Genomic DNA, 15790 nt, shown 5'->3' on the forward strand with positions numbered 1-15790 from the left:
GAATTAGAATAAATCACCTAAAATAAAAAATTATTTTACTCACAAGTAAGAAATTATTAAATCTAGTGGATATAAATCAAAAGCTTAAAAAAATTATTAAAATATTTAAATAATTAAAATTATTATGAATTAGAATAAGCTTCCAATTAATAAAGGTTTATTTTAATTCACATGACCTACTTTGCTAAGTTCAAGCATTATTACTATGGAGTGTTTGTATCTATTCTATTTAGGTGGAATCATGGTCTTACATCATTCTTCCTTCTACTAATTCTTGTTTACCATCCAAAACCTACTAAAGAGTCCATTCGTTATTTGTAGATGGTGATATTTTCCTGTCGTCAATTGGTATAATAAGAGATATATTCACCACTTCTATCCAATTCAAACCATAGGAATTAGTTGTCATGATATTTTTTAGAGAAGTTTGAGCATTCAACAACAACTAAATATGTATTTGTACTTTTGAATTTGTTTGTTGTTTATCACATAATAAGGAGCACTCATAAACAAGGTATGCTATAGCAAGATAGTACCTACATCAAACACTTAGGTTATTATAATCAACATGAATGTATGTCATATTTTCAATAATAGAGTTCTTAATTCTAATAATGAAATAATATGTTGTACCACAAGTTATAGCCACACAAAAAATTTGATATGTATTGTAGTTTTTTTAACAATCCTGCCTTAGAATTAGATCAAGGCACTTTGCAATGTCATACACACTACTTAAAAATTCACCAAGAATAGTTTTAAGTACAATCCAAGTTGGCATTTTTATGCTAATCAGTCTACTAGGATTAAACCTTGGAATCCATGGTTGTAATATGCACGTATCCTATATAGATAAATGAAGATTCTCTATTAAGAATTTTTGTATGGTCACCTCTTTTTTGCTTATAACTTGAAAAAAACTATGTTTAAATATTCTTCCAAATCATAGTTCTTCTATGTTTTTTGTTTTGATGCATTCCAATCACTTTAGAAGGTTTTTTTTCACTATTTGCTTTCTACAAAATAAACAGTTGTTGCATATTTTGTAAGATGCTCAATTTTCTTCCTCACTTTATTACCATCTATTTGAGCTTCCATTACCTTCTTATTTAGAAAGAAATTAGGCTAAATTATATATATATATATATATATATATATATATGTGTGTGTGTATTATCTAGAAGCTTTTCTCTTAACAATAGTTTAGTAGGGTGAAATTTAATATACATGCCTAAATTGGTCGCAACGGCAACTAACTTATGCTTAAATTGGTCGTTACAACATGTTCGTTCTCCTTGACATCATTCCAGTAAAACCATTGAGGCAATAAGCGCATGAGCTACCCTGGACTTGAATATGTTGGCATATGATTCTATCTTCCATAAATTGTGTGGCTACTTTGATAACTTCCACTACCTTCTCATTCTACTACTTACATAATTATCTTCAATGCGACTACTACAATTGCTTCACTCACCTTCTTATTCCACAAATTGCATGGATTTTGATTGACATGTTGTGCCTTCGCTAATCCTAATTACTAAAATCCTATTAGTGAATAGTTCTATTCCTTAAAATTTACAATTAAGTTGTGAAGTTATAATCAAAAATGTAAAAGTAATAAAGTGTTGTCTCTATAGGAATTGAACTTGTAAGAAAACCTACAAATATCATGTGTGATGACACAAAGCTCACAAATTACCTACACAAAAACATGGAGATGCACTCTAGAGCCACAAAATATCCATCTAAAGAGACTTAGTTTCTAAATTTTGTTAAAAATCATTCCATTTTTTAGTACCAAATTTACATCCGTATATATATATATATATATATATATATATATATATATGTGTGTGTGTGTGTGTGTGTGTGTGTGTATGTGTGTTTATACAATAATGATAATATTTAAAAACCTTTTGTTTATTTCAAATGACAAAATATAAAAGAAAGTGACTTATGCATAATAATATATAATAGAATTATAAATCATATTATAAATAATATAATAAATTAATTGGTTAATATATTTAATTAATTATTCAAAAAAATATTTAAAATATTAATTATTATTATAATAATATATATAAACAAAGACCAAAAAAATAAAAAAATAAAAGGAACTATTTTGTGGACAACCCCTCTTCCAAGTATGGATGTTCCTATGTGCAATACATCTTTGGATACTTACAAAAAAAAAAAAAAAAAAAAAAAAAAAAACTTTTAATTCACACGAAATATAATGAATGAATATTATATCTATATATATATATATATATATATATATATATATATATACAAGTATGGATGAATTATATATATATATATAAAATTCATCCAAAATATTTTGAAAACAATCATATAATTTTTTACCTCCATATTAAAATTATAAATATTATATAATATTATAAAAAAGTAAATTATTATTCAAGTTTTACTTGTAATATTTGTAAAAATATACACAAACACACATATATAAATTTACATGCATATTATTTGATTATATGTATTTTAAATCATTTTTTTTGTAATACAATATGATGTGTTATTTTAGTAACATTGAATGTACATATTTATAATTTAATATATAAAATTATATATATTATCTTAAAACATGTACTTAAAATAAAATATAAAAAATAAAAAATAAAAATAAAAAAATCTCATAAACTATATTGTAAAAAAATATAATATTAATATTATGTAATATATATGAAAGATCTTTTTAAAAATAAACATTTAAAAGTTGATAGTTTTGTATGTAAATAATTAAAATGATTATTTATTTATTTAAATAAAATAAGATAAATCATTTTGATAATAAAAAACATTAATAAAATGTATCTACAATCCATTAATATATATATATATATATATAGTTTCAAACATTAATAATTATAATATATCAAAAAAAATACTTTTTCTATTAAAGTTGGTATCTAATTCATACTAAACTTAACCTTTTATTAGACTATATTGACCTCCAAATCAATAATGTAGGTGAAAATTGTACTATAGATAATCATTTTTAGAGGTTTTTGCCCTATCCACTATAAACTTATTGCTTCAAAGCAACTAACAAGTAAGTGATTGGCAAAACTCTTTTTATAATAGTTACGACAAAATTTTAGGGATTTGACAATAATAATAAAGGTTGGAGGAGGTAGTTGAAGTTAAATTATACATTTTATGAAATAATTGGTTTAAATCAAGATGGTAGTAAAAGCTATTTGATTTTTTTCAATGTCTAATTTGGCAAAGAATTTTGCTACTTCTTTCTTCTTTCTCACCCTATTTGTTTTGCCTCTTTACCTTATTTTTCTATAAACTCTCTTGTGAATTTACTCCCTTTCAATTTTATGCTCCAAATTGTACAAAAAAATTTATAAAAAATATAATCAAATTTTCTCAAAATTATTTTAATAAATGCAAATAAAAACTTATTATTCATTTCTTTAAATTTGAATGTAGAGGTGGATTTTTCCTAGTCCTATTGGACCTTCAAAAAATTTTAAAACCATCTATGTCTAAATTTTTAAAGAATTTCTACAATAAGTATTTTAGAATTTAATTTGAAGAAAAATGTGATATTATCTTAGAGCCCTCTAGATATTGAAATCTTACATTATATTTGATAAAACTCTAAATAAGAAAAAACATTCTTTTTTTAATTTTTTTTACAATCTTCCTAAACAAAAATCATTGGAGCTTCTATATATAATATTGCTAATGCTACAACAGTTTTTGCTACTATTACCACAATTTATCTCTATTAAATTTTTAATTATTTTTTTTAATTTAAAGTTTAATTTAATTTTTTTCTATATAAATTGATATATACATACATGATTGGACAAGACAAGAAGATATAACTATATACATATATGATAGGGCAAGGTCAAGCTAGATAACCAATGGGGCCATGTGGCCACCACAATTGAAGTGATTAGCAATACACCTTTAAGTAATAAAAACCTTTCTTAATGGTCCAAGTTGACCCTAAACTACTAGGTGATGGCATTGAGGTATCCAAAGCAAATGCCTTGGTTGGCATTTTGATCCCCGGCCATGAATTCATTTCAATGCCTAATGGAAACTCTTCCCCTTCGTGTGTCAAAAAAAAAAAAAAAAAAAAAAAAAAAAAACCATTGTAAATGCATACGTTATTTTACTGCAACAGAGAATATTAATTCACAAGGAGAACATTTTTTACGTATTTGTACCTCTAATCAGTTTATTCAGCATTGGTACAAACCATCAGCAGATTCCTCTTGGCACTTCATTTTTGAGAACGTGGATGTGCAGCAGCTTGGAATCATCGCCATATACAAAGAGTTGTGGTCAGGTACTAAGGTAAATTCTTTTCATGTAGAATATGAATTTTGTATATATCAACACAAGAAAGTGTGGGTAATGTTCTAAGATAAACAGCTAGGTGCATCTTGTAATGAACTGTGTCCCAAGAGAATTATCACTGAAGGCTGATGCCAGACCCCATGTAAATCTTCAATTTGAAGAATGAACCGATCCGATGCTGTTGGATGTTAGAACTTTCAAGTGCAATGAAGTTAAACTTGTTAGTATCGTTAAAATCAAAATCGATAATAAACAATGTGTACAAATAACGAAGAGTGTCATTAGAAACTAAGATGATGCATCCCCCTCTGGAATTACTTGGACCAATAATTGTGTCAAGTTGAAGTGTACAAGATCATGACCCTAACTGGTAATATCTTCCAGAAGCTTCGTAAGAGCATCAATAGGCAAAGGCACATAAATGCAGTCTTGTCCGTCTACGCCTCGTCGAAACTTTACAAGCTCATGGTCCTTAAATTCAGTAAGATGGGCACGCAAAGTCACTTCACTACTCACTAAGAACTGCTCTCTGCATGCTGTGTAAAGCCGATTCAAAGGAAGTCCTGCAACATACATTTCAACAAGCCACATTATCAATAGTTCTCCAATTGTGATAGACGAATCCAACTTTTTGAACTCAGCGCAAGCTTAGAACGCCCCAATCCCAGATATTCTGACAGTCTGATATACGTAACATGCAGCCAACCAAATCCTTTCATACCTTGATCATCAGGATGACTAATCTGAAACTCCCCAAGCACTCGAAAGACACTCTGTGCATTGGGAGTTAAACTTCGTAGCACAAGTATAGCACTTCGAGCACTTTTGGTGGCAGCTCCAGCAGTCAACAGAAGTGGCACGCATGTTCCCTCTACTTTGTAAGTCGCGTAAGTTGGAGTGTGTAACCACAACCACTTGAACTGGTTGCGGGCCATGTGCTTGTCCCAGACTGCACAAACATACCATAAAGAGTGCTTTAGACAAGAGAGGCTTGACACACAGAAAGACGTCGCTACTCTTTGCCGACTTCTATTTACGAGAAACTTCACGATTATAAATTAAGCTTCTCAGATTTTACTACAAGACTACTTGCAAATGTAGCCTCCATAAACATAACACGAACATAACACATAGCAGTTTATCTTTTCACCTTACTGAAATTCATTGCTTTTAAACTACTATCCCAACCAATTCCCTAAACACTAACCGACATAAAACATTTTCAGGGGCACATAGCAGAATATTCAAAAGAAATCAAACCACCATTTTAAAGGCTTCACTGCAGGTATGACAGAATCTAGAAACTATTCACTACTTATCAATGATCAAAATATGCAATCCGTACCATTCATTTCTGAAGAATCGGACAGACAAAACCACTGCTTTCTTCTACATGTTCCATGTCACAAGCTGTGTTACAGGATACTCACGGATTGGGGCATTTATGTTATCAATGGAGGCCACCAAACGGACATGCTTACAACTTGCGAGACTTGCAAGAGTTTGTTGCACATCATCATCTCTTAAACCTGGCCCATCAATGTTATGGACAACGACATAAATATGAGTCGAATCATCGTCGTCGGTCAAAAATTCCAGGAGATCCACCAAACTGTTCGAACTGGCCGGTGCATCTTGTTTCACCTTGTTACTCGGTTTTCCCTTCTTCCTTGCCTCCCATACAGCATTCACTACTGTATGTACCACCTGTGTAAGACATCACCGTGTGTCACACCCTAAAAATGGTACATCTCTTACTATTATCTATGTCAAATCTTCTTAGCGACTGACACCAGAAGTTGAGAGCATGCTCAGCACTTTCCAATCACATTGCGCTGCTGCGTTGGCATGTCACTTGGCATGATACTGAAGCCGAGGCAAGACATTCAAATCAAACATTTGGCTAATTTTATGTGATACTAACACTCAAAGAGATCGAAGGTGCGGGTCATTACATGTTTTATATTTACATTCGAAAGGTATCCGTTAACGACGACGGCAGCACCATCCCTCAGTTCTGTACTGGCGAAATCTTCCAACAATTTCTTTTTGGAGCCAAACCCATACATCAGAAGCCCAAATCCACAACTGCACGGAAGTTTGTAACAGGGTTAAAGATTAATCGTCGCACAAATCACCTGCATCCAATCTTGGAAACACAAGAAGAACAAGACTCTCGGGGTTTTCTGGAAGACGATTGTCAAAACTTACGAATGCATCTCTACATTAACGTACAAGTCTTCAATGCCTCTCCAAAAGCTCCGTCTTGTTAGTTAATCAAACAGGAATGCAACAATAACTCCAATCATGACTTGCGTGTACAGTCAGGCGGTATGAGCCAAAGACGAGTCCGATGTTTGACCTCAGTTGAAAGTACCACTTGTGGTAGAAGGCACGATAGCCCTCCAGAAGTGCAGCTTGCTCCTTCTCATGCTTTTGAGGTAGTTTTACTATTGCATCTCGAAGCTCCTGCAATATCAACACCCTATATTTACATAGTGCTGGAGATTGAGATTCCATGTAAAGATGCTCTCAACATTTCTAGAGTAAGTGAATCAACCCTGAGAATGAAAACCTCGATAATTATTAATAAAAAGAAAAAAAAAGACAAAAAGACAAAATATGCAATCAATACAATGTTGCAAGGAAACCAATCTCCTGAAAACGTCCTCATTTCTTCAAATGCTCAATTCAACCCAACTATCTTAAGAGATAGTTGTAATTGGACAATAGGCGGATGCTGTGAGATAGAAGGAGAAGAAGACGTACCTGCTCATCTACAATTCCAATATCCGCAATTTTGTTGGCAACTCGTTTCCCAACCCCACTCCCTTCTTTCACCCGAAAGAAACTCTGCGGAGTAGCATGCGGAGCCGCCTCTCCAATTTCATCCAACGTCTCCAAAAAACTCACAACCTGCACCATGAGCCAATTTAAACTCTCACATCCATTTCCAACACAACATCCAGCTCCTACTCCACTATCGAGGTTGAAGTGACAACACTCCAAACTCAATCTTCCGATCATCACCGCATGCACTTACTCATCAAAGCAGCCAATGCACGCGCATGAGGTAAAGCTCTGGGCAGCCACCCGCTCACCTTGGGCGTTTTTGACGGCGTTTGATTCGCCGAAACAGATTTCTCAGGTGTTTGCTCGGCAGCAAGAGATTTCCGGCTCCCAGGTGGGCGACCTCGCTTCTTCTTTGGAGTTTGCTCCTCGTCGTCTGTGACGCTGGCTCTCTTGCACCCCCTCCGGCCGTCCATACCCTTTGATCCAACCTAAACCTCAAATTCCTTCGCACTCGTCTCTTCAACGCATGCACGCTTTTACCCTGATCCAAACTACCCAAATACTTTCCTGGACTCAAAAGCTCGCTAACGCATCCCAGACTCAGGTTAGCGACTTCGATTGCATTGAGGCATTGCGATTGCGATGGATTCGAGTGTGTGTGTGTGTAGAGGAGGAGCGTGCATTTTCCAGCGCACCTGCCCGAGTTAACCCCTCGAAGAGGTTTCAGCCTGCCCGACGAAATACATCCTTCAAAACATCTTCCATCCACTCATTTTTCATCCATTTATTGTATCTTCGTCTGTTGTCTATTTCTTCATCCGTCCCCATTCATGTTTCTTTCTTCTTTGTTTTCCTCTTGAAGGTACCAACCAGTTGCACGCTCATATGCTAATATTGGATTTAAACATTTAGAGTGATGAAAATATATATATATATATATATATATATATAGGGTAGTTTTTTCTGGTGTACTGTTCGATTCAATGATTTTTTTTTTTTTTAATTGTAGTTGAAAATCATCATGTTTTGGAGAGATTGTTGGTGGCTTTGCTTTTGTGATACTTGACAGTCAATTGATGTTATTTTGGTTGTGTCATTCAAATAGAATGTGTTTTGGTGGTGGGAAAAACTAGTCAAATTTTACTTACTATTGCTTCTCACTGTTTTGGAAAATACAATATCTCTGTAATAGCAATTACAATGCAACATTACTGTGTGACGTGGTATTTCACATGTTCAGTAGAATCGACATGTAGATTTGATGATACTAATCTCTTCAGTAAGCCAATAATGAGCATATCTCCATAAGTTTTATAAAGTCATGCAATCATACATCCTCAATTTTTTATATGATGGCAGCTCAAATAAAATTATTTCATAGCTCTTCCATGTATAGGATGTCAATATTCTTTTTGTGGTGTATTTAGTGGTTGTGCCTCAAAATGTGGTTAAGTTTAGAATACATAATTTAATGTTTTTTTAATATATAATAGAAAACTATACAATTTTAATATGTTTATTAGATTACTGAAGTTTTTATTTTATTGATTATTGTGGCTTATCTACAAAAACAAATATAACATGGCTTAGTGTGTAATAGATATTTGAGCCAAAAATTGAGGCTTTTATTGTCCAAATTGCAGAAGATTATAGATATTGACTACACTCATCTTGAGGATGCACTTAAATGCACTCATCAATATAATGTGTTTGTTATATTCTACATGATATGGCTTAAGAATATGATTGCCTAAATTAAAACTAGGATGTGATGGCTCTATTGTCATATTAGCAACAACCTACACAAAGTATTAATTTTTTAAATAGCTTAATAGCAATTACACAAAGAAACAAACAAACTTTAAGTCATAGTCAAACATTGTATCTTAAAAGTAATACAAACCAATGCTCTACAACAAGCTTTGAATAAAACTCTAGTCTATATGCTTGCTTTTAGAAAGACTTAGTATCAAGATATTAGAGTGATTGTAGAGGAGATACTTGATTTTGTAGATTCAACTCTAATGTATAAATCCCTTTGCCTACTATAAGTGAGGCCCAAAGTTTTGTTAAGTTAAGAATTCCATCAATACTTTAAATTTGATATATTAGTTTTTTTCATGCAAAATCCATTGTGTTATGTACTCATAACTTGTAAAAAGTAACAAAAAAATGAAACTCCAAAGATGGTAATCTAATTGATATTTTCAAAGAGAATGAAGATTTTAACTATAAAATTAAATCTTCTTGCCAACTATTGAAGTAATATTGTGATTTGTTCTCATTGCTACTTTGGAGCTTAAAATCTAAGCTAGATATTTAAGTCTCCTACTAATTCTTTATACCAACTTCTAAGACTATTATATACTATACTTCAAATATTGTGGATAGAATGTTAATCACCTTGGCTAAACAAAGTAATAGATTTTAGACTCATAGAATCCAATAAATAGATGAAATATAGATCAATAAGTACAAATTAAGTTAGAAATATTTGATCTACCTAAAATCCATACAATAAAATACACGAACCAAAGCTGAGTTAGAAATACCTAATCTACCTAAAAAACTACATACTTGGATTAAATTAGATGAAAACAAGAAAATAAGTAGTTGCTTGAGCAAAGATATCTTATAGTCTTAATTAAATAAAAGTAACTTAACTATATATATATATATATATATATAATTTTTTCTTTGTCATTAAATTATTTTTCTCATAATTTAAAGTCTTATCTAAATAATTTATGTAATCAATAATTTTTAGGTTATTTTGATTCTATTTTTCATGTTTAATTTTTAATTGAAGTTAAGTTATATATAGTCTTACTTGCAATTGAATTTGGTGTGTACTCATTTATGATAGAGGTGTTGTCTTCAACTCATTTAATTTGGCAAAGTCAATAATGTTGTCTTAGTCTTGTGGATTAATATTTGATATAAGATAATACAATGTAGTGATTTTTGAAAGTAATTACTAAGTCTTTACTAAACATGTAGCAAAGTATGCTTAAGCTCTAAACTTTCAGATTGCAAACAAATATATGACTAAAGTGTTGTAGTTTAGAGCAAAGGTTCAATAACAAGTGGCTTGGACATAAGGCTAGTACTAAAAAGTTTTTATTTTTTTTCTTTCTAATTTTTATACTATCATAATTTGGATGATTTGATTCAGGAAATATATTTGTAGTCAACATAATATCTAAAATTAACAACTTGTCAACTACTACATATATTTAAATTTTTAATATTTTAGAATAACAATATATATTAATCTAGTTATAAATGATGTACAATTATAGATAGAAAATAAAGTTGCAACCTTTACAAAGTTATAAAAGGTATCAGATAATGTAGAATTTGTTTTTAATAAGTTAATTCTTTAAACAAAATTATTACATTTTAAACATACAAAGCCATCAAATAAAAAAAAAAAAAAAATAGATAACTAAAAACTAGTTATGAAATATTATAGTAGTCATTTTAATGATAATAGAAATGATAATTAATTTTCAAGTTGTCAATTCTCCCCCAAAAATGCTATTTGATATTATATTGTGCACCCTTGTGCCCACTGCATAGTCATTGAAGGATGAACATCATATTGGAACTGATTTTCGATCTGTTCTGATAATTCTCTGTACTTTCACGTCTTCGCCCCAGTACTGTTGCGCCTCCGACATCCTGTAGCAGTTCCGATACTCTCCCCGACTGTCAATGTCGGAGGAAACTTGTAAGCATGGTTTCACTGTGGATTCACGGATTCCGATATAACACCTCACACGCGGATCCAATCGATGCTTGCGACTTCTCTCGTTTGGAGTCGGCAATTATTCTTCCGTGTTTCGAAACTGTAGCAAATCCGATATTCACCAGCCCGAGCCCTGACGAGAATCGGAAGCTCGATGTGCGGTTTTTTCTCCAATTTTGTTACGTTTGAGCCGGCGCTTCTTGCCTCACTTCTGGGCACTCCGAGGATTAGGGTTGTAGGGTTGCTCGCAGATATGGTGAGTCTGGCACGCTTCCAAGCACGGACGTCGAGGTTGATTTGGAAATGGTGAGAAGAAGTGAATGCATGAACCAGTAAACAACCCGGTGGTTAGAACTTTGCTTTGACGTACTTTTGTGCTGTGGGCAAGAGTTGGAGGACGGGGTCACAAGATTGTTGCATCAACGGGGTCAACACACTAAGGTGCACATCCCATCTCTCTGCCTGATGAATTCTCGTGGACTTGGAACTCATTCTTGTTTTTAGCTGGAAGGAAGTGGCAGCTTCTTCACACAATTGCGTCTGATGACACGGTCATGGGGGGACGTGGCGGGAATCGTGTCCGAAAGGACAGGGGATGAGTGTCGAAGGAGGATAGATACGGTTACGAAATCGTTGAAGACAATAAATCAGGTTTGTGAGAACAAGAACAAGGAGTTCAGGCAGTTGACGCCAGAGGACTTCAGAGACAGGAAGCTGGCTGCTCAGATTACAGAAAGTCTGTACGATTGTTTACTCGAGTATTGCCGACCCAGATCAAATAAGAGGATGAGGAACCAAGGAGGTGGAAATCCCGTAGAGAACGGGGTTACGTTTGTGTCTGGTTCGTCAACGTCCGGTAACACAACTACCCTGGCTTGTCATTGTCTCCTGTATGGCATGCATGGGTGACATTTTGTTCAATTTGTGAACCGATGCCCTCTAGACTGTTGTTGTCTTGTAACACTGGAGCACGTGGCCGACTTTGAGGTCGTCAATCTTTTATGTAACCCAGTCGCAACCTCAGTGGCGATTGGATGCTTGGGTGAGCATGGTCCTCTGAGTGACGAGTTGCACAATCCTGATGCAGAGTCTACAGACTTCGTGATAACAAGTGATGAAGCCAGCCAGAGTGAGACACCACTGAGGGCAAATGCAGTTGTGGTACGTTTCCTGTACAATGCTATGGTATTGAAGATGATGCTGTGCATGCTTGTGTGGATGATTACATGCCAGGGCATAAAGCAACAAGAGTATATTCTTCCTTCAAAATTGATGTGCTGATGACGAATGAGCGTGTAGGATGAAACTGTGTTGATTGTAAATTTGTTTGTTCGAGTTTATTGAGGGGGAGGGTTGTGTGCAACAACCATATCAAAATTGTTCAGTCCTGCTTTGGACGCGATTGTTCGTCCTGGTCATTTTACCATTCACCTTATTCTGGTTGGTGACATTTGGGGATGAGTCTTCATGGCCTGATACTGGTGTATGATTGATTTCAGACTTTTGTTTTGATTGTAGGTTGTTTTTTCTTTTTTCTTCTATGTGTTGATTTTGCAATCTTCTTTTTCTTCTTCTTCGTCTGGTTATCGTTTTTTTCTTTTTTCTTTTTTTTCTTTTTTTGTCGTTTGACACCTCTTTTTTTTTCTTTTTGTTTATCTGTTCAGTTTTGCCTTCTTTCCCAGTGACTTCTGTGGGCTCTTTTTATTTCATCCCTTCAGTCGCTTCATTCCATCCACTCTTTGCTTCGCTTCTTTTTGTGTTCTCCTGGGTTGTTTCTCCTTTTATTTTGGGTTCTTCAATTGATGATGTGGAAACGGAAGCGGAATCGGGAGCAAAATCAGGAGCGATATGCAGAGCAGTTGCGGCGCGGGAATTTGGTTGTACGCGGCGAGGTACAGCTGGGCATGAAGGTATTATTTAGGAAAGTGTCCGTCTTGCTGCGGAGTAGTAGAGCATCTACAGTTGTGTGGGTCTCATTGTGTTGACTAAGATGGTGAAATGGGTGTGTGTGTGTGCAGGAGAGTCGTGAGGAGTGCCTCCGTCGTGGAGAGGTGTGACTGATGTCATGTTCAGCCACCAGCTCGAGATCTTTTTCTTTTTCCAAAACGGTGAGCGTAGTATCCGTGTCGCACGTTTGACTGAGTGACTGATTCTTGTCGGGCATGAGTAATGATTACATTTCGACGAAAGAGAGGGTGACACGTGGGGTTAGTTTTGCTGAATTCCTGGTGTTGGGTGGAGTTGCAGGTGCTACCAGAGCCATGTGATGACCCCACCGTTCTCGGGATGATGTGGCATCTACGTGGCACCCCTGAGTCTCTGCATTCGTCAGCAGCGGTGGAGCCCATGAGTTCTGTGCCGACATCGCGTGTATCGCATCTCCTTCACGCCTCTGCTTCATCGGATGGAGCTCCCTGTGCTGGTGCGGGACACGTTGGCTCACGCGAGCTGGTGCCAAGTACGGAGGACTGGACTGCCGCTTTCGAGCGCTGGTATATGGGAGAAATAGATTTCAACGATCTTCCACCACTATCGCACTAAGATTATTGCTTCGACAGCAGCGGGGAGGCCGGTTAATTAAGCTTTTGCGCACTCTCAAAATTCTGAATGATTTGCTGTTCTCAGCTATGTGAGTGGAATTCGGAGGTTTCTACTTAAGTATGGTAACAGTTCGAGTCTGAAGCGTATTGGTCCAGCTATCTACAGTTATCCCATTCCATCCGAATCATCGGCGATAGAAATCGTTTTTTAGATAGTATTGTTCTGTATTTTTAGAATAAGAGCTGACAGACGCATACATATTCCCTAGATCTGAAATTTTCAGAGGTTGCTTTTACCTGAGATGGTAGATGTATAAGGGAAGTCAGCCAAATTTGTCTATACATAAGCGCTGGTGACAACCTCTAACAGTGAATAAACACTTGTCTTCAAGTCTTGTTGATATTGTTAATTGTCAAATAGAATAATATGCACCAAATTGATATTCATATGATCTTTTAAAATCTTAAGAGCACCTCCTATGTAATATGAGGCTTCTTTTTAAAATTTGCAAAGAAATTAAATATTTCAATTTTTCATATTTTTAATGATTTTTTTTTATATATATTTACATACAACAAGTGTCTAAAATATTAAGAGAAAAAGTAGGGTCTCAAAGTCATGTCTGATACTTATAGATTTATGTTTAAAGAAATAAGAAATATGGAGAAAATGTGCATTTAATCTGTATGAATCTTAAGCATGAAAGAACACATATTTATGAAATGATAATAAGAAATTATAAATCACCATCTCTTGTAGTAGGTTGAATTTAGGTTAAATCATAATAAATTATTTTGATTTTGTCACTTTCTTTAAAACAAATATCAAATACTTACAAGATAATTATTACTCATATGAATATAATTATAAATTATTTATTAATCATTTAAAGAGGATCAATATTATAATGGAGTGGTCTCTTGCATTTTTTTTATTCATATTAAATAGTGTATGTAAATAGAAAGATCATTTTCTTTAAAACAATTACAATTGTGAAGTCTTTAAATTTTGTGAATACTTTTAGAGTCTTTTCACCAATAATTGTAGTATTCTTACAAATAAATCAAGTAGATGTGTTAATATAATATTATTGTAAATATGGATTAAAAATTGTTGATGTGAGTAAGAATGAGTTTTTCTTTTGCTGTCACTAAATTATGTGCAATCTTGAAACAATTGCATAGTCACATTACTAAGTCCTATTAGACTAATAAATAAAATACAATTAGTGCTTATTTTAAACAACTATATGAAAGTCAAATTCAAGTTTTAATCAATTCATTTTACCAATCTCAATCTGTACCATATACACTATATTACACTATGTATACACACACATACATACATACATATATATATATATATATATATATGACATGTGTACCACATTTGTAGATCTATTATTATGTGATAGGTCCTAACATTTGGTGACAAAATTGACAAAAGTTGTAATATACAAAAATAAAAAATAAAAAATTGTAGTGTATAAAAAATTATAAGAATTGCATTTGAAAGATTATATGAAGTATGAAAATTTACTTGTTTAATATCAAAAAACATGTTGAAAATAACAACACTGAATTTATAAGGTAAAGGTTATGTTGCGCAAAAAAATATTGCTGAATTGAAAAAAAGTTAAATAAATAATAATAATACTAACTAAAGCTTGATAAAAATAAAAGATGCGTACATTTTTAAAAAATTGAATATAATTGAAAAAAAAAAAAAAAACTCCTAGTAACATGACATAAATGTGCTGATTTTATGTTCTCAAATGCCTTTGTAATTTAAAGCAGTATATTGAACATTATTCAAATAATATAACTAATAAGTGAGTTCCTTTGGAACCATAAATAACAAAATTTATACTTAAATATAGGAGAATGTTAAATAGACTCATGATTTTACTAAATATATCCATGAAGAATATGGTAACCACAATGACTGCAGTTGGTTTATATTAGTTGCAGATCTAATGATGGAGAAATGAATCCAGAAATCATTATTTCTTTTCATGAAGGTTAGGATGAGTGAGTCGATTTAATAAAAACTTGGATCTATTTAACATTCCCCTAAATATATGATATTACCATCATATCACTCCAACTTATGCATCAATAAATCAAATCGAGCTTGGGATAATGAAAAAATAGTATACATCCCATTATTTTTAAAAAAGAAAAAAACACAAACACAAACAGAATTGGGTGTGTGTTAAAAAGAAAACGCTGATTTTGGACATCAAGCCAGCATGTCGAACACAAAGGAGAAAGAAATCTTTCGGATCGGAAAAGAAATATTTCCCCTGAAAATGCCAGACCCAGGCCCTGTCTGTGCAGGAACGGGGAT

General features: G+C 33.3%; 1 protein-coding gene and 1 long non-coding RNA gene across 8 annotated transcripts; one reads left to right on the forward strand and one right to left on the reverse strand.

Moving 5' to 3' along the window:
- Nucleotides 1-4634: 4634 nt before the first annotated feature.
- Nucleotides 4635-7809, reverse strand: LOC112295064 (origin of replication complex subunit 2). 2 transcript variants are annotated; one of them, XM_024546200.3, is made up of 7 exons: nucleotides 7458-7809; nucleotides 7126-7272; nucleotides 6719-6825; nucleotides 6312-6444; nucleotides 5787-6063; nucleotides 5078-5305; nucleotides 4635-4919 (listed from the first exon to the last, which is right to left on the reverse strand). In XM_024546200.3, exons 1-7 carry the CDS (start codon nucleotides 7620-7622, stop codon nucleotides 4720-4722), a joined length of 1257 nt encoding a protein of 418 aa, XP_024401968.1. In that variant the 5' UTR covers nucleotides 7623-7809; the 3' UTR covers nucleotides 4635-4719. The 2 variants fall into 2 exon arrangements, with proteins under 2 accessions (XP_024401968.1, XP_024401969.1); XM_024546201.3 differs by having other exon boundaries at nucleotides 6734-6825; nucleotides 7458-7806.
- Nucleotides 7810-10717: 2908 nt separating this feature from the next.
- Nucleotides 10718-13841, forward strand: LOC112295008 (uncharacterized). 6 transcript variants are annotated; one of them, XR_016498275.1, is made up of 6 exons: nucleotides 10718-11341; nucleotides 11493-11756; nucleotides 11988-12061; nucleotides 12721-12792; nucleotides 12919-13008; nucleotides 13148-13841. It is a non-coding gene; the product is annotated as an uncharacterized LOC112295008 (long non-coding RNA). The 6 variants fall into 6 exon arrangements; XR_016498277.1 differs by having other exon boundaries at nucleotides 10730-11341; nucleotides 12742-12792; XR_016498273.1 differs by having other exon boundaries at nucleotides 10744-11341; nucleotides 11488-11756; nucleotides 12721-12810.
- The last annotated feature ends 1949 nt before the right edge of the window (nucleotides 13842-15790 follow it).

Source organism: Physcomitrium patens, chromosome 18, assembly GCF_059467195.1.
Source record: "Physcomitrium patens ecotype Gransden chromosome 18, ASM5946719v1, whole genome shotgun sequence".
Taxonomy (NCBI): domain Eukaryota; kingdom Viridiplantae; phylum Streptophyta; class Bryopsida; order Funariales; family Funariaceae; genus Physcomitrium; species Physcomitrium patens.

What these genes read in the sequence shown, in the direction of transcription:
- LOC112295064 (XM_024546200.3), bottom strand. Translation starts at nt 7,622, where the DNA reads ATGGACGGCCGGAGGGGGTGCAAGAGAGCCAGCGTCACAGACGACGAG. An exon ending in CGAATGTAAATATAAAACAT is followed by an intron (nt 6,064 to 6,311) that starts GTAATGACCCGC and finishes TGTCTTACACAG; the next exon opens with GTGGTACATACAGTAGTGAA. An exon ending in TAACATAAATGCCCCAATCC is followed by an intron (nt 5,306 to 5,786) that starts GTGAGTATCCTG and finishes ATGTTTGTGCAG; the next exon opens with TCTGGGACAAGCACATGGCC.